This window comes from Lagenorhynchus albirostris, chromosome 4, assembly GCF_949774975.1.
Source record: "Lagenorhynchus albirostris chromosome 4, mLagAlb1.1, whole genome shotgun sequence".
NCBI classification, from domain to species: Eukaryota; Metazoa; Chordata; class Mammalia; order Artiodactyla; family Delphinidae; genus Lagenorhynchus; species Lagenorhynchus albirostris.
Genome location: NC_083098.1, coordinates 77,780,470 through 77,799,721, shown reverse-complemented (window position 1 = coordinate 77,799,721; position 19,252 = coordinate 77,780,470). Strand labels below are relative to the sequence as shown.

The following is a 19,252-nucleotide window of genomic DNA, read 5'->3' as shown; positions in this document are numbered from 1 at the left end:
ATTAGAACGGCTAAAATCCAAAACACTGACAACAGCATTTGCTGGCAAAGATGTAGAGAAACAGGAACTGTCATTCATTGCTGGTGATAATGCAAAATGGTACAGCCACCGTGTTAGTCTGGCAGTGTCTTATATAGGTAAACATAGGCTTACCATATGATCCAGCAATAGCACTCCTAAATATTTACCCAAATGAGTTGAAAATATATGTCCACACAATAACATGGACATATGTTCTGTGAACATGAACGTTCACAGCAGCTTTCTTCATAACTGCTAAAACTTGGAAACAACCAAACTGCCCTTCAATAGGTGAATGAATAAACAAACTGTGGTATATACATACAATAGAATATTACTCAGCAATAAAAAGAAATGAGCTATCAAGCTGTAAAAAGACATGGAGGAAACCTAAATGCATATTATCAAGTGCAATATGCTAAAAAGGCTATATACTGTGGGATTCCAACTATAGGACATTTTGAAAAAGACAGAACTATAGAGAGAGTAAAAAGACCAACAGTTTCTAGAGGCTTGAGGGCTGGGGAGGTGAGGGATGAACAGGAGGTTCTTAGGGCAGTGAAACTATTCTGTATGGTACTGTAACGGTGGATACATGAGATTATGCATTTATCAAAACTCATGGACCGTACAACCGAAAAAGTAAACCTTTACCAAGGTAAACTATAGACTTTAGTTAATAATAATGTATCAATATCAGTTCCTCAACTGTAAAAAAATTCTACTCTAAGAAAGAAATTGTATTACCTGGACAGTTCATGTGACAAATAATATTTTTCAACATATACTTCATAATAATAATTTTGTTATACATGCCACTGAAAAATCATTATATCAGAGTTAGAAGGATCTTTATACATATGTTTTTGGTTTTTAAACTGAGATAAAATTCACATACCATAAAGTTTATACTTTTAAAGAGTACAATTCCACACTAATATAAGATATTAAGGGAAACTGCGTGTGTGTGGCAGGACCATACGGGAACTCTTTGTATTTTCTGTGAAATTTTCCTGCAAACCTAAAAAATCACCTAAAAAAAACAGTCTATTTAAAGAAACAAAACAAATATTTCATTTCCCTTTAAAGGGACTGGTTTAGCAATTGTCTTGTGATCCTATTCTGGCCAGTGAAATGTGAAAAGAGTTTTACTATGGGGCTTCTGGGAAAGGTTTCCTCAGTCTTTAAATAAAGAAGAAAGTGATGGTTGAAGGCTTAAACAGTGTCCATTTCTCCCTTTGGAAACTTCACTAACTGGATGGGAAGTTTATCAGAAGGGCAAGTAGCCTGAGAGCAAAAAGGACACACTAAGGATAAAATGTAAAGACAGAATCCAGGCTCTTGACGATAAATCACTGAATCAACCAGATTAACCAACCATGAAGCAGCAGTTCTACCTCCAGTCTAACTGTGCAAGGCATAAATGTTACAATGTCGCTTTTTATTTAGGGTTTTTGTTACTTGAAACAAAAGGCACCCTAAATGATACAGCACATATTATATGTGTTACATGCACATGTTCAGAATTCTTTTATCACATGGCCAAATTATTATTAAATGTAATGTTATTTTTAAAACAAGAGGGCAAGAAAACAGGAATACTGTACTCTAATAAGAAATTATATTAACTGGATAGTTCATGTGACAAGTAATATTTTTTAATATATCCTTTACAATAATAATTTTGTTAGACATGTCGCTGAAAAATCGTATCAGAATTAGAAGGATCTTCATATATGTTTTTCTCCTTTTTAAAACTGAGATGAAATTCACATACCATAAAATGTATACTTCTAAAGAGTACAATTCAGAGGAGTTTAGTATATTCATGAGGTTGTGTAACCACCGCCACTACTTAATTCTAGAATATTTTCATAACCCAAAGAGAAACCCTGAAACTATTAGAAGTCACTCCCCATAGTCTCCTATCCCCAGCCCCTGCAACCACTACTCTACCTTCTGTCTCTGTGGATTTGCCTACTCTGGACAGTTCATATAAATGGAATCAAACAGCATGTGGCCTTTTGTGTCTGGCTTCTTTCATTTAGAATAATGTTTTCAAGGTTCATCCACGTAATATGTAAATGTATCGGTAATTCATGGATTTTTATAGCTGAATAATATTCCATTGTATGGCTATACCACACTTTGTTTATCCATTCATCAGTTGATAAAAAAATTGTTTTCACTTTTTGGGCTATTAATAATAATGTTGCTATGGACATTCATGTACAAGTTTTTATGAATCTATATTTTCAGTTCTCTTGGGCATAGTCCTAAGAGTAAAACTGCTGGGTCATAGAGTAACTCTATGTTTAGTCTCCTGAGAAACTACCAAACCCTTTTCCAAAGTAGCTACACCACTTTACCTTCCCAACAGCAATGTATAATGGTTCCAACTTCTCCATATCTTCACCAACACATCATATGTCTTTTTTATTTTAGCCTTCCTAGTGGATGTAAAATGGTATCCCCTGGTGGCTTTGATTTACATTTTTCTAATTAATGATATTGAGCATCTTTTCACATGTTTACTAGCCATTTGTAGAACTTCTCTGGAGAAATATCTATTCTAAGCCTTTGACCATTTTTAAATTGGACTGTCTTTTGGTCTCTCAGTCTAAGAATTCTTTATATATTATGGATAATATACAAAATATATGATTTACAAACATTTTCTACCATTCTGTGGGTTATCTTTTCAACTTTTTGATAGTGTCCTTAAAGCACAATTTCTTGATAATGTCCTCTGACTTAATTTTCATAAAGTCCAATTTATTTATGTTTTCTCTTGTTGCTTATGCTTTAGGTGTCATATCTAATAACCAATGCCTAATCCAAGGACACAAAGATTTACACCTATGTTTTCTCCTAAGAGTTTAATAGTTTTAGTTCTTACTTTTAGGCCTCTGATCAATTTTGAGTTACTACTTATATATGTTGTGAGGTAGGGGTCTGAGTTCATTTTTTTCCATGTGAATATCCAGTTGTCCCAATACCATTTGTTGAGAAAAGCATTCTTTCCCCCATTTAATTATTCTGACAGTCTTGTCAAAAATTAATTGACCATAAGTGTATGGATTTATTTCTGGACTGTCAGTTCTATTCCCTTGATCTTTATGTCTATCTGAATGCCAGTATTACAGTCTTTGGTCTTCTTTAATTTCTTACAACAATGTTTTATAGTTCTCAGTGTACAAGTCTTGGATTTCTTTTATTAAATTTGTTAAATAAACAAAACGTTTGTTCTTCTTAATGTTATTGCAAATGGAACTGTTTCCTTAGTTCAATTTTCAGATTGTTCACTGTTAGTGTATAGAAATAAAATTGACTTTTGTATATTCATCATGTTTCCTATAAACTTACTGAACTTATTTAATATCTCTAATAACTTTTGTGAAGATTCCTTAGGATTTTCTATATACATGATCATGTCATCTGAAAATACAAATAGTTTTACTTCTTCATTTTCTAGTCTAATTGCTCTAGCTAGCACCTCTAATATAGTATTGAATAGAAGTGGCAGAATAGACATCCTAGTCTTGTTCCTGATCTTAAGGGGGAAAGCTTTAAATCTTGCACCATTAAGTGTGATGATGTTAACTGTGGGTTTTCATAGATGCTCTTCATCAGGCTGAGGAAGTTCTCTTTTATCCCAAGATTGTTCAGTGTTCAAGAAAGCATGTCAGATTTTGTCAAATGTTTTTCTGCATCTATCAACTGTCCTTTATTCTATTGATAAAGTATTAACAGTGATTGATTTGAATCAATGATTGATGAATGAATGATTGATGTTGATTCAACTTCATATTTCTGGGATATACCCAACTTGGTCATGATGTATAAATCTTTTTACATGTTGCTGGATTCAGTTTGCTAGTATCTGGTTAAGAATTTTTGCATCTATATTCAAAAGGGATATTGGTCTGCAGTTTTCCTGTGATGTCTTTTTCTGGTTTATTATCAGGGAAATAGTAGCCTCACTGAATAAGTCAGGAAATGTGCCTGCTTAGTGAAGCATTGGTGTTAATTCTTTAAATGTTTGGTAGACTTCACTAGTGAAGTCACTGGTCCTGAGGTTATTTTTGTGGTAAGTTTTTGATTACTAATTCAGTCTTTTTACTAGGTATATTCAGATTTTCTACTTCTTCTTGATTCAGTTTCAGTAGTTTGTGTGTTTCTAAGAATTTGTCCATTTATCCATGCAAACAGTAACGAAAAGAGTAGGAATAGCTATACTGACCCATCAAACTCTAGCTGGGGAAAATGACTCAAAAAGACATCTAGAGGAGCGTTTTAAGCAGTATGCAAAATATATTTGGAAAAGAATGAAACAGAAAGAGAGACTACTTTATAGGCTAGGCCTAAAATAATGATGAACTGAAGAAAGAAAAAGGGGAGAAGTTTCTCAAGATACACTTTGAACTATGTCAAAAGATTTTTTTTAAAAGCTAAAATTCTAATACTTACATAGGAATAGGCACTTGACATGGAGGACAAGGCAATGCAGTCTGAATAAACGCTGGTTCAGATGGCTGTTCCCAAGGGCCTGAAGGCTGGTGCTACAAGTAAAATAAATAACAATTTTTAAGTCAGAGGGGTTAAATCATATGGCCGATTTAAGGATCTAAGAAAAAACAGTTCCACGAATCCTCTGCTCAAGCCGGCTGAAATTTTTTCAAGTACTCAACAAATTGTGCTTATTGAAATATTTTATTCCATCCTTAAATTCTATCAGATTGTTCTCCTCTAACACGTTTATATTAAAAATGGAGCCAGATTCCAGTTTTTAAATGACAGAACAAAGGCAGTATAGACTCCTTCACTTCTCATAAGCCAAAAGAATAAAACACAGAATTGTAAAATCCAAATTCCACCAACAGAATTTAATCTCCATTATTTTGTTCACTGTTGTCTCCCCAGCACCTAGAAGAACGCTTAACACATAGTAAGAATTCAATAAATATTCACTGAATATGTGAATGAATCTTTGAGGAAACCAGGAGATATTTATAACCCTAAACTATAGTATATGAAGGAAGACTGACAAACTCATCTGTATGATGATTATAACATGACTATCACACTGTACTTGCAAACATTTTATTGATTTCTCCTTTTCTATATTGTGAATTTCTTAAGACAAAAACCAAGTATCATTTACCTTATACCCCAGCTCCTATCACAGTGTTTAATACCCAATAAGTACTTCATCATTGCTTGTTGAAATGACTAAGTAAAATTAAGGAAATATGACCCACAGCAATGCATTATGTCTTAATAGTACTGTTCCCTTACCCTGCCAGTTTGCTTTATTAATGCTTGATCATGACATGGAGCAGGACACAAGTGACCACATTTCTCCAAAACCTTTCGGCAAGGTTGATGACATGGAGGACAAGAGCCAAAGTGACAGCGATGTTTTTCTTGACTTGTATGATGGCAAGTTGGTGGTCGACTAAATCATAAAGTACAATTTTTAAAATTACTTTTGATCATTGAACGATTATATCTAAAGTGCAATTATCTATTTATATACCTTCTAATTCCATACAGAATGAGCATACTGTGAATATTAATATTTTAGAACATTAAAGCAAAATTGAAAATACTAACAAAATGAAAAATCGGTATGAATTTAAATCTGTAAGACACCAGATGTTAGTCTGTACAGAGCTTTGTACTAACCTGCACTGCTCTTTGCACTTGGGGGGTCTTGTGGTACGTTCTCGGCCACAGGGTACTGTCACCTTTGTATTACCACAATTGCACTTCACATCTACAGTTTCTGGGCAGGGATAACAGCTACCTGAAAAAAAGGTCTGAAACTTAAAGAGAAATTTCCTTAACTACCCAAATTCCCATCAATAGTAGAATCAATAAGTTTAGTATATTCACACAATGGGATACTCTAGGATGAGAATAAATGAATGAACCTCACACATATAACATTGAGCAAAAGAAATCAGACACCATCAATATACAATATATGATTCCATTTATATAAAATAAACAGGAAAAAACTAATTTATGCTGTTCAAAATCAGGATGATGATTACAAAGGACACAAAAAGTTTGAGAAATGCTGGTAATGATCTGTTTAATAATCTGAGTTCTGGTTATATAGTTATGTTCAGTTTATAAAAAATCATCAAGCTGTACACCTGCAATTTGTATACTTTTCTACATCTACACTGGTACTTCAATAAAAAGTTTTAGAATTTTCTTTAAAATTTGCTAAAAGTTCTGTCCTAAATAACAAATTTAACACATTACTCATTCAAAACTACACCAGCAAAATGGAGCTCAGTTTTTGGAAAATCTAATTTAGCAATAATTTTTTGGCTTAGTTTCATACATACATCTACTCAAGTGCATTATTTTTAGATAAATTCTCCAATAAGAGTGACTTCTCTCATAAGGTTATTAACAAGTACAGTCAATTTTCCATTACTCATGCTTTGCGAAAGACTCTAAAATCTCATTTTAGGCTATAATTCCAAATACTTCTCTTCTAAACATTTCAAAAGGAATTTTAGGGTTTCAGCTTTTTACCTTCTTTTGTTATGGGTAGAAATACACAAAGACCAATTGAAAAGAAATCTTTTTAAACAGGCTATAAAGTTCTCTCCAAGGCTTTGACATCATCCTAAGGGCTTTCTTCCCACTCTAGTTTTCCGAATAGGCTACCCCATTAGAAATGAAATAATGAGAAGAAGGGCTTCCCTGGTGGCACAGTGGTTGAGAGTCCACCTGCCGATGCAGGGGACACGGGTTCGTGCCCCGGTCCGGGAAGATCCCACATGCCGCGGACTCTGAGCCTGCGTGTCCGGAGCCTGTGCTCCGCAACGGGAGCGACCACAACAGTGAGAGGCCCACGTACCGCAAAAAAAAAAAAAAAAAGAAAGAAAGGAATGAAGAGTCTTCAACTAGGAAGTAAGTATCTCAAGAAATTGCTGCCTAGGTGTCAGGTCCAAGCAAAATACTGAATAGCAATTAACCTGATAAAAAACAGATTAATGATGAAAAATAGTCTGGTTAAAAGCCTCTATTAGTTCAAAACAGTTCCCTAAAACAAAAGAGGTTAAGAATTTTGATTCAAATAATGATCGCAGAAAAAGAAATAAAGTAAAAAGCACCACAGGGAAAAAACACGAGTATTATACAAATTACCAAATTTATACTTCAGTGTTTTGATAAGTATAATCCAGTAAAGTATTATCTTGATGGTAATGCAAGCCAAGTTATCCTGACTCACATGATCAAACTTTATTTTGGTCTTACCAAAAGAAAATTTGATGTCACACTTTTTAAAAATTTAATAGTGACATTTATGTCAGTTCTTACTCAGTACATTATATTAATTTCCATACTTAACAATGATAATTTTCATTCACCTTCAGCAATCAAAGAGAAACTTATCAAACATAACCTTTTTGCTGCCCTAAACTACAGCATCACTTTTCCTTTTTTAAAATTAAATCTTGAGAACAATAAGGGATAATTTCCCTGAACAGTTTTCCTAATGAACTCATTACAGACACCTGTACAACATGACATAAATTCATGTAACTTCAGTGATAATATTTTTGAAATGAAAAAGGAGCATACAGAGTATAAATACAGTGACTAATGGGTCAAAAGTCCAGTAATTCTAGAGCCATAACCATAGAAGGCCTTAAGCTTTAAAGAACTATAAGTCAAGCTTTCATATATTCACAGCGCAAACATGCACATAGCACCCTCTCCCTATGAGTTACAGTACAACTTGATTATGAAGGTATCTAGAATAATGGAAAATGACATAAAATAATGATTCTATGTAATCTTATGTAACTGAGTATTAAACAAATGGTAAGAGTTGCACAACGGTATCTTCATACACTTTCCATTAAGGTAAATTTTTTTTAGGGGCTACTAAGTTTCTTTTTTAAAAAATAAACATTCTGCCAAAAAATAATTAATAATAATTGAACCTGGATCTGATCAAACCTCTAGTCCCACTAACAGTTTATAGAAAACAGAGGAAAATGTCAAATAATACCACGGAGATGCAATCTGCAAAATCCAGACTCTGTGAAACTAAATAAAGCAACCTAGTTTCTTAAACAAGTGACAAAGGAAAATATATAAAAAGATGGAAAATTATAGAAGAAGAGGGAAATTACAGATTCATAGACTTTAGAGACATCAACCAACTACAATGTCAATCTTATTAAGGTTTCTCAGTCATACAAACTGAAGTAAAAAATGAAGGCATTTATAAGACAAAAGGATATGTGAACACCAGATATTTGCTGATATTAAGAAACATTAACTATTTTCAGTTTAAGAATCCATCTTTCAGAGATGCATATTGAAGTATTTATGGGATTTGCTTCAAAATAATACAAGAGGGGGATACGCTTTCAACATTTCTCCACTAAGGATGATGTGTGCTCTGCCCTTTTTGCAGATACTCTATATCAGGTTAAGGATGCTCTCTTCCATTTCTAGTTAAGTTTTCATCATATATGGATGCTGAATTTTATCAACTGTTTTTCAGACATTTACTAAAATGATCTCATTTCTCCTTTAATCTGTTAATGTGATGGAAACATGTTATTAGATTTACTAATCTTAAGCCAACCATACATTACTGCAATAAAGCCAACTTGGTTATGATACATTAAGGTTTTGGATAGCTAATACTGTAGTACCAGATAGCTGGATTTGAGTGGCAAAAACTTTAATATTTTACAAACATGTTCATCAGTTAAGATTGGCCTGTAATTTTCCCTTACTTTCCTTGAAAGATGATATAATGAGCTGGAACACATTACTTTTTTACATACACTATCAAATAGTTCACAAAGAGATTAAACTTATACTTTAAATGTTCATTTGTTAAAAATCATGTGTAAAAATCAACTAGGCCTGGTGTTTTCTTGGTGAGAAAATTCTAAACTACTGATCCAATTTCTTTAATGGTCATACAACTAGTCAGGTTTTCAACTTAAAGTGAAGGCTATGTTTTAACAGTGGTCTCCAAGGCCCTATACATATTCTCCTTTCCCCAGCAATCATTTATTGCACCATCTCTCTGACCTCATCTCCTGACATGTGTCCCCCTGAGCAACCACTTCAGTCCTCCTTCACATGTTCCTGTCTCAAGGCCTCTGTAATCAAACTACCCCATCCCCATTTCCCCAGGGCTTGATCCCTACTTCTCTCAGGATTCCCCACACATGTCATTCTTTCAGAGTCCTACTCTGACCACACTATATAAAACAGTATATACCAACCCAACGATCACAATTTTAATTTTACTCTAATTTTCTTTCTATACTTGTCACTATCTGATATTCCATATTAATGTGATTATTGACTTGTATCCTAATTGAGGGAGAATTTAAAAATAAGCTCCATAAAAGCAGGTACGTTGTCAAAATTGTTCACTCGTAATTCCAGTGCCTGGTACTTAGTAGACACTCAAAAATACTAATTGAATGAATGACTAACTTTAGAATGTTAATGAAATTCAAATTTAATGGGTCAGTGATATACTATGACTACAAAAGGAAATAAAATCCTTTTACATGAGAATCAAAAAACCAGTTCTAAACTTTACAATTTAAAGACACTTGGGCTTCCCTGGTGGCACAGTGGTTGAGAGTCCACCTGCCGATGCAGGGGACACGGGTTCGTGCCCCAGTCCGGGAGGATCCCACATGCCGCGGAGTGGCTGGGCCCGTGAGCCATGGCTGCTGAGCCTGCGCGTCCGGAGCCTATGCTCTGCAATGGGAGAGGCCACGGCAGTGAGAGGCCCGCGTACTGCAAAAATAAATAAATAAAGACACTGACATTTTTGGATTGGGTTGTTTGTTTCTTTGATATTGAGCCGCATGAGCTGCTTGTATATTTTGGAGATTAATCCTTTGTCAGTTGCTTCATTTGCAAGTATTTTCTCCCATTCTGAGGTTTGTCTTTTCGTCTTGTTTATGGTTTCCTTTGCTGTGCAAAAGCTTTTAAGTGTCATTAGGTCCTGTTTACTTTTGGTTTATTTCTATTTCTCTAGGAGGTGGGTCAAAAAGGATCTTGCTGTGATTTATGTCATAGTGTTCTGCCTATGTTTTCCTCTAAGAGTTCTATAGTGTCTGGCCTTACATTTAAGTCTTTAATCCATTTTGAGTTAATTTTTATGTATGGTATTAGGGAGTGTTCTAATTTCATTCTTTTACATGTAGCTGTCCAGTTTTCCCAGCACCACTTATTGAAGAGGCTGTCTTTTCTCCACTGTATATTCTTGCTTCCTTGATCAAAAATAAGGTGACCATATGTGCGTGGGTTTACCCCTGGGTTTTCTATCCTGTTCCAATTATCTATATTTCTCTTTTTGTTCCAGTACCATACTGTCTTGATTACTGTAGATCTGTAATATAGTCGGTAGACAGGGAGCCTGATTCCTCCAGCTCCGTTTTTCTTTCTCAAGATTGCTTTGGCTATTCGGGGTCTTTTGTGTTTCCATACAAATTGTGAAATTTTTTGTTCTACTTCTGTGAAAAATGCCATTGAAAGTTTGATAGGGATTGCACTGAATCTGTAGATTGCTTTGGGTAGTATAGTCATTTTCACAACGTTGATTCTTCCAATCCAAGAACATGGTATATCTCTCCGTTTGTATCATTAATTTCTTTCATCAGTGTCTTATAGTTTTCTGCATACAGGTCTTTTGTCTCCCTAGGTAGGTTTATTCCTAGGTATTTTCTTCTTTTTATTGCAGTGGTAAATGGGAGTGTTTCCTTAATTTCTCTTTCAGATTTTTCATCATTAGTGTATAGGAATGCAAGAGATTTCTGTGCATTAATTTTGTATCCTGCTACTTTACCAAATTCATTGATTAGCTCTGGTAGTTTTCTGGTAGCATCTTTAGGATTCTCTATGTATAGTATCATGTCATCTGCAAACAGTCAGTTTTACTTCTTCTTTTCCAATTTGGATTCATTTTATTTCCTTTTCTTCTCTGATTGCTGTGGCTAAAACTTCCAAAACTATGTTGAATAATAGTGGTGAGAGTGGGCAACCTTGTCTTCTTCCTGATCTTAGTGGAAACAGTTTCAGCTTTTCACCATTGAGAAGGATGCTGGCTGTGGCTCTGGCACATATGGCCTAAATAGACATTTCTCCAAAGAAGATATACAGATTGACAACAAACACATGAAAGGATGCTCAGCATCACTAATTATTAGAGAAATGCAAATTAAAACCACAATGAGGTATCACCTCACACCAGTCAGAATGGCCATCATCAGAAAATCTACAAACAATAAATGCTGGAGAGGGTGTGGAGAAAAGGGAACCTTCTTGGGTGGGAACTGTGGGTGGGAATGTAAACTGATACAGACACTATGGAGAACAGTGGTATGGAGGTTCCTTAAAAAAATAAGAATAGAACTACCATACGACCCAGCAATCCCACTACTGGGCATATACCCTGAGAAAACCATAATTCAAAGAGTCAGGTACCACAATGTTCATTGCAGCACTATTTACAAGAGCCAGGACATGGAAGCAACCTAAGTGTCCATCGACAGATGAATGGATAAAGAAGATGTGGCACATATATACAATGGAATATTACTCAGCCATAAAAAGAAACTAAGTTGAGCTATTTGCAGTGAGGTGGATGGACCTAGAGACTGTCATACAGAGTGAAGTAAGAAAGAGAAAAACAAATACTGTATGCTAACACATATATATGGAATCTAAAAAAAAATGCTTCTGAAGAACTTAGGGGCAGGACAGGAATAAAGATGCAGACATAGAGAATGAACTTGAGGACATGGGGAAGGGGAAGGGGAAGCTCAGACAAAGTGAGAGAGTGGCATGGACATATATACACTACCAAATGTAAAATAGATAGCTAGTGGGAAGCAGCTGCATGGCACAGGGAGATCAGCTTAGTGCTTTGTGTCCACCTAGAGGGGTGTGGGATAGGGAGGGTGGGAGGGAGAAGAAGGAGGGAGGAGAAATGGGAATATATGTATATGTATGGCTGATTCACTTTGTTATACAGCAGAAACTAACACACCATTGTAAAGCAATTATACTCCAATAAAGACGTTAAAAAATATATAAATAAAAATAAAGACACTGACAAATCAGAGAACATCCACAGGGAAATGCCTATGGGGTTAATACATCTGCCATTTTTCCTAATGGGGAGGCAATATGGTATAACGGAAATATTATTAAACTTTGGGTTCACATCCTGACCCTGCAACTAGTTCTATGACCTTGGGCCAACAGTCTCTTTGCCTGCTTCCTCCTTTTACAAAACAACACTAATACATTCCAAGATTCCTGAAAGGATTAAGACATTAAGGGAGATATCTAGTATCCACCTAATCCCAAAGGAAGACAACAAAAAACAGTACAGTAGTTTTTCCCAGGTCACAAAGCTGTTATTGGGTTGGCCAAATTCGTTCAGGTTTTTCCACAGATATGGAAACACCCAAACAAACTTTTTGGCCAACCCAACACTATGTTCACTTTTGACTCAGGACCTCTTAATTTAAACCCATGCTCTTTCCATTACCTTATACTATCTTTCAGTAGATTCCATTTCATACCAACATACTCCAAATGAGTAAAGTTAACTCAGTTTTCAATCTCTAATAACTTAGGCACCCCTGAGACCCTTTCAGGTGGTCTGCAAGAATTTATATACATAGATTAGAATTTTCCAGAAGCTATATGACAAGGGATTATCACAACAGATTGAATGCAGAAGCAGATATGTGAATCCAGCTATCTTCTATTAAGCTAGACATTAAAGACATTTGCAAAAATGTAAAACAGTATCATTCTTCTCACTAAACTTTTTTTTAGAAAGTAGCTATTTTTCACAAAAAAGTTACTGTATTAAGATGTAATGGGTACTATGGTACTATTTTTCAATAAAATAAAAAATATTATTATATTTTAATTTAATTTCAAATACAATAAATATCAGTAGATAAAATCCACATTAACTAAAGGTCTTTGGGTCCAAAAAGAGTGTAAAAGGTCCTTGAGACCAAAAATTTTGAGAACCACTGGACAGAATATATACAATCCTTTACTAGACTTAATTTCATATCAATGTCTAAAATTCAAAATACTACTGAAAAACCTATTAATTAACTTAAAATCTATGTGGGGAAGGTTGGGTAGAAGTAAGGAAACAGCATGGTATTATTGAAAGAACAGAAGTTTATATTCAAAAGGTGTGGGTTCAAATCTTGGCTATAATGCCTTACTAGATATTTCCCTAAGTAAATCACTGAATCCTCTTCAGCTTAAATTTCCTCATCCATAAAATAAAGATAGTGGCAACTGCTCTAACTTCTCAAGATTGCTAAGAGTAAGATAATAAATGTGAAAGCTCTCTATCAACGAGAAAGCACTATGTAAATATAAACATAAAATTACAGCTGTTGTTAAATTTTACCTCTATGGCAGACAGATGGACACTTATGGTTTCTACATCCTAAAGTCCGTCCACAGTTTTGATCACAAGGTGGACAGTTTCCAGGGCAACACTGAAGGGAAAGCAATACATAAAGAACAGGTAATTTGAAAACCGTACGTAATATGAATGTCATTACTCGTTATTCACAGAACTTAGGGAAATCAAAAGATAGTTCTTTTCACTATAAGAATAAAAGTATTCAAGAATATCAGCATTCTTGTGTAGAATACGTTGTACTAAGAACTTATAAGTTTAAGTAGACAATGATCTAATTTAGTGAAGTCAAGCTAAATTTTCTTGCCCTTTAGTTAATTATTCTATGACTTAAAATAGTTCCATAAGATAGTTTCTCTTCTACTTATCTACACAGAAATTGACAACATTAACCACAGGAATGGATCTGGTCAAACCCTATAGTCAATTCAGGCAAATAATCTGCCTATTTTTAAAATTTAATTACAATAAAACCCATTCAATGTATAGATTAGTTTGGCAGTTATTTTCAAACCAAAGAGTCAGAGACTAACTAAAGGAAAGAAGGAGAGATAGGCTAATTGCTTCTAGCGCTGTTTTGTTACTTCCTGATTTCCAATCTGTGAGAAATATAGCTGTCTATGACCTGTCCCAATTTTCATTCATGAACACAAGGCAACTACTTAAAGTTCTATCTTGCCATTCTAACTCCTTGACAAACTTTGGAAAGGAAATACAGACTACAATTTTCTTAAAGAAACTTGGGTTTGTAACCTACTTCAGAACAAGTTTCAGTATATAAAAATAGCTCAAAACAAAGTACATGTTATTGAAAAGCAATTAAAAGTTAAAATAGTTCATTCAATTAAGCAAATATTTACCAAGTAATACCATGTGCCTATCACTTTCCCAGTGGCAGTGGGAAAAAAGAAGGTTATGTGGTCCACAACATGAATAAGCCTTTAGATGTTTGTTTCTCACCATGATGAGTAATAATGACCAGATTTACTCTCCTGCCTTAAACAACTAGAAAAATTAGACAAAATATTTGAAACAGCAGTTTTTAGACATTAGACAACTAGGCAGCACAGGACAGAAACCCCTATGAGAACAGACACAAACAAGGTGAGTCCTATGATAGCACAAGCTTAGACCTGGACACAAGAAAAAAGATCACAAGCAGAGTCCAGTGGTCTTACCAAGTTAAGGAGACAAAATTCATAGTTCAGAGAGGCAAGTGTGGTTAGAATTTGTGGAGAAGTGGTAGCACAAAGCATAAAGTTTATAATGTCTGGAAACCAATCAAAAGTCACCTAAGCAGTAAAGAATAACCCAAAAGGAAAAGAAAACTCAATCAACAAAAATAGACCCAGAAATGATAGATGACAGAATTGGTAGACAAGGACATTAAAATAGGCATTTGAAGTATAACCTATTCACTTATATTCAAGAAGACAGAAGAGAGCATGAGCATGAAAAGGACAGACATGGAAGATATAGAAAAAGTCACAACTCCAAGTCTCAGAGATGAAAAAATACTGTCTGAGACGAAGAAACACAGGATGGGATAAACAATGGGATTAGACAATGCAGAAGAAAATTAGAGAACTTGAAGACAAACAATGTAAGATAACATTAAATATGAAAATTAAAAGGACTATATAATAAATGTAGCATCAGTGACCTATGGGACTTCAAGGAGCATGACATACCTGTCGCTGGAGTCTCAGTAGGCAATGGGTGGGGGAAATATTTGAAGAAATAAAGATTGAAAATTTCACAAATATGATGAAAACTATAAAGACATACAAGAAGCTCAACAAAAGTTGTACTAAAGAAACATGAAGAAAGCTATACAAAGGAACATCACAAATAAATTACTGAAAACTAATGATAAAGAGAAAAATCTTTAAAAATAGCCAAAGAAAAAAGATACATTACATACAGAGGAACCAAGATAACAGAGATAGTGGAGCAACGTGTTTAAAGAATGGGAAAAAAATTGTCAAAATAAAATTCTACAGTAAAAATATTTTTCACAAACAAAGGCTAAAGGCAGTTCACAAAAGTTGCAAGAATTCATGACGAGCACTACAAGAAATGTTAAAGGAAGTCCTTCAGACAAAAGAAAATGAAATCAGATAGAAACCTGAATCTATATAAAAGGATGAAAAGCACCAAAAATCATGAGTTTGATGATAAATATAAAAGACTATTTACTTTTTCACACTCTTTAAAAGATACCTGTTAAAGCAAAAATAAAAACAACATATTTGAGGTTTATAAAATACATGGGTATAAAATGTGTAAGAATCGAATAAAGGAGGTAAAATGGAATTATTGAAAGACAACACTCAAACAGAAGACACAAAAAGAGGGAAAAGAAACAAAGAACAGATGAAAAAATAGAAAATTACAGACTTAAATCCAACCATTTTATTAAAGATCACAATAAATGTAAATGATCTACACCCAAATTAAACGATAAAGATTTAAAATAAAATAATTATCTAAATAAAACAATTATCTAATTGCTGTCTATAAGAAATCCACTTCAAATATAAAGATTTGAATAAGTTCAAAGTAAGAGAATGGAAAATACATACTGTATGAACACTAAGCAAAACAAAGTTGGAATCACTATATTTAATAGATTTAAGAACAAAGTATCTTACCAGAGATAGAGGGATAATTCATAATAAAAGGGACTCAAAAAAACTTCAAATCTACAGACTCAATAAAATTTTCCAGTTGACCTTATACTGAACCAAGATTCTATAAATAAGATCTGAACAGCAGAAGTTAAGCCTCTAACATGCCAAACAAACTACCACTAACACTGCTATGATGTTTTAAAGTCAGGGAACAGGGACTTCCCTGGTGGTGCAGTGGTTAAGAATCCACCTGCCAATGCAGGCAACACGGGTTCAAGCCCTGGTCTGGGAAGATCCCACATGCTGCGGAGCAACTAAGCCCGTGTGCCACAACTACTGAGCCTGTGCTCTAGAGCCCGTGAGCCACAACTACTGAGCCTGCGTGCCACAACTACAGCAGCCCGTGTGCCTAGAGCCTGTGCTCTGCTGCAATGAGAAGCCCACACACTGCGACAAAGAGTAGCCCCCAGTCGCCGCAACTAGAGAGAGCCCATGCGCAGCAACGAAGACCCAATGCAGCCAATAAATAAATAAATAAATTTATTTAAAAAAAATAATAATAATAAAGTCAGGGAACAGAAACAGCCAAAGAACCAAGTAGAAGGAATTATGCATAGGACAAAAAGAGACCCTTGTTATTTAAAAACCTTGTAAGATTTCCCACTAATACAAACAATAATGTAGAATATTTATTAATATTTCATATGGAAAGCAAAGAATATGCCTAAATACTTGAGGAACAAGTCAAGATGGCACTTATCATGGGCCCAAAGATGAAAAATCCAAGAGAATTTTAACATCAGTTTTCCAAGCTTATTACCTTTCTCCTACACTGATGCTTCTGACAGTCCCGCAACTTAACACACTTAGTTTCACAAAGATACGGTTTATGACACGGCATTCGTTTAGTATGCTTTCCACAACGACAATGCTTCTCCACTTCCTGGAAGAATCAAATAAATGCTATTAAAATTGACTTTCGTTGACATGATTTTTTTCACACTGTAATCTCTATAATTACTAAAAAATGAAAGGGAAAATTTTAAGACTGTTTTGTATGAAAGACTTTTAAAAAACTAAAGGAGAATTTCCTAAGACATTTGTTTGTTCCAAAAAGACTTCACAGAATTTCCATTGTTAAATTTAGTAAAAATTTGATATTAAATAGTAAAACAACATCACACGTTAAAATCCCTTATATCTAGTTACACAATAACATCTACACATCTAGTTTCAGGAAAACAAGAAAACTGGATTATCTAGTAGTATGTGAAAACCAGAATGACATCTAGGCACTTTTTCCCCTATCATCCCTAGGCCTAATTCATCATTGCTTTGAATATCTTCTGAGGATAAACAACCCCACACTAGTCTATAAAAATGACAACATTCAAACTTTTACCAAGCAAAACAAAAAAGAGGTAATTTCAGATTTAATTGCTGGCATACTCTCCTGCTTCATCATAAATATTAGATCATGACACAGATGTTTATGAAAACAATTACAAAACAATCCCATTTGACATATTATGACAGATAGCTGTTAAAAGTAATCATTATAGGACATGACTAACTTGTCTACATGTTTCACAAGGACCTCGGTGACAACGCTGTGAACATCTATGGATTCCACATTCAAGTACTTTGTCACAACTGTCTCCACAAGTTGGTACATCTTCTGTACAAGGCAAAGAAAACTCTAGAAGCAGACAAAAAAAATCAATATTAAAAATAACATACATTATTATAAAGTACTAATAACGTGCCATGTACTTCTGGATTCCTAGAGAATGACAGGTCTTTCAGACTATGAACTTTTGCATCTACATATTTATTGGAAAGTTAACTTTAAAGAAAATAACCCCTATATTTGTAAAGCTTATGCCTTTTAAAAAGAACTCGATACATGACAAGTTACCATTCTCAAGAAGCATATATATATATATATATTTTTTTTTTCCTTTCTTTGAGGTATGCGGGCCTCTCACTGCTGTGGCCTCTACCATTGCGGAGCACAGGCTCCGGACGCACAGGCTCAGCGGCCATGGCTCACGGGCCCAGCCTCTCGGCAGCATGTGGGATCCTCCCGGCCCGGGGCACGAACCCGTGTCCCCTGCATCAGCAGGTGGACTCTCAACCACCGCGCCACCAGGGAAGCCCCAAGAAGCATATTTTTATGAGCTAACTACTTCAGAAATACTTTTCTAAAGAAATGAGTAAGCCCATGTAAACCACTATGAAGAATTCTACAATATATAGAACAATAAAAAAAATTTGCTCTAAACAACCTCATAGGATGGAGGAAAAAAACAGATCTAGACTTAAAAACTATGAAACTGACCTTTAACATAAACATATTATAACAAGTGTTTGCAATAATCTTATAAATATGTGTGCTGGTACTGGTACTGAGTCAAGAAAGTGAACTCAAACTGTAACCCTTCTATGCCTTTATCTCAAAGTAGCCCAAACTAAATTCACCTATAATCTAATACCCAACAATAACAATAGCTTATAATTATTAGGTTTCCTTTATGTGCTGGCCACTATACTAAATACTTTACGTGCATTTTATCATTTAATTCTCACAATTATCTTACAAAGAAGGTACTATTACTGTCCCCATTTAACTTGAGAAAACTGCAGTTCATGAAGGTGACATTTGAACCCACATACGCCTAGTCATTTTTTTTTTTTTTTCTAATTTTAGCAGAGATTTATTCATGGACGGAAAAAAAGAAAGGGAGAAGGGGAGAGGAACTAAAAGGAACATATCTTGGAACACTTACATTCATCATAATCTTATTTAAACAGATTTACATGTGTCCGCACACTATTCAGAATGGTGACCCTTGGATAATCGAAAATAATGAATCTCGAAAAACAGCCTATTATTTTCACTCTACTTCACAGTTTTTTTCTGGGTTTTTTTGTGTTTGTTCGTTTCTTTCTTTATCAGCATGCAGAGCAGTTTATTGACATTTACTTCCCCAAATGACTTTTCCTCACTGGTTGAAAGAACTGGGGAGTTGGGAGGGGGTACAGATGGAAACCAAAGGTACACCTTCAATGTGCTTTGATGGACTGAAAAGCGGTTGGTCTGAGATTGACA

The 19,252-nt window shown here is 34.7% G+C and overlaps 1 protein-coding gene across 3 annotated transcripts in view; it reads right to left on the bottom strand.

Annotated features, from left to right (window-relative positions):
- NFXL1 (nuclear transcription factor, X-box binding like 1) overlaps positions 1-19,252 on the bottom strand; it is a 53,315-nt gene that overhangs the window by 20,633 nt on the left and 13,430 nt on the right. For all 3 annotated transcript variants that reach the window (XM_060147289.1, XM_060147288.1, XM_060147287.1), the window contains 6 exons: positions 17,715-17,839; positions 16,961-17,083; positions 13,493-13,583; positions 5,710-5,830; positions 5,320-5,479; positions 4,492-4,583 (listed from right to left, as the gene is read on the bottom strand). In XM_060147289.1, the coding sequence (XP_060003272.1) occupies positions 4,492-4,583; positions 5,320-5,479; positions 5,710-5,830; positions 13,493-13,583; positions 16,961-17,083; positions 17,715-17,839 (712 nt within the window). The remainder of the gene's footprint in view (positions 1-4,491; positions 4,584-5,319; positions 5,480-5,709; positions 5,831-13,492; positions 13,584-16,960; positions 17,084-17,714; positions 17,840-19,252) is intronic.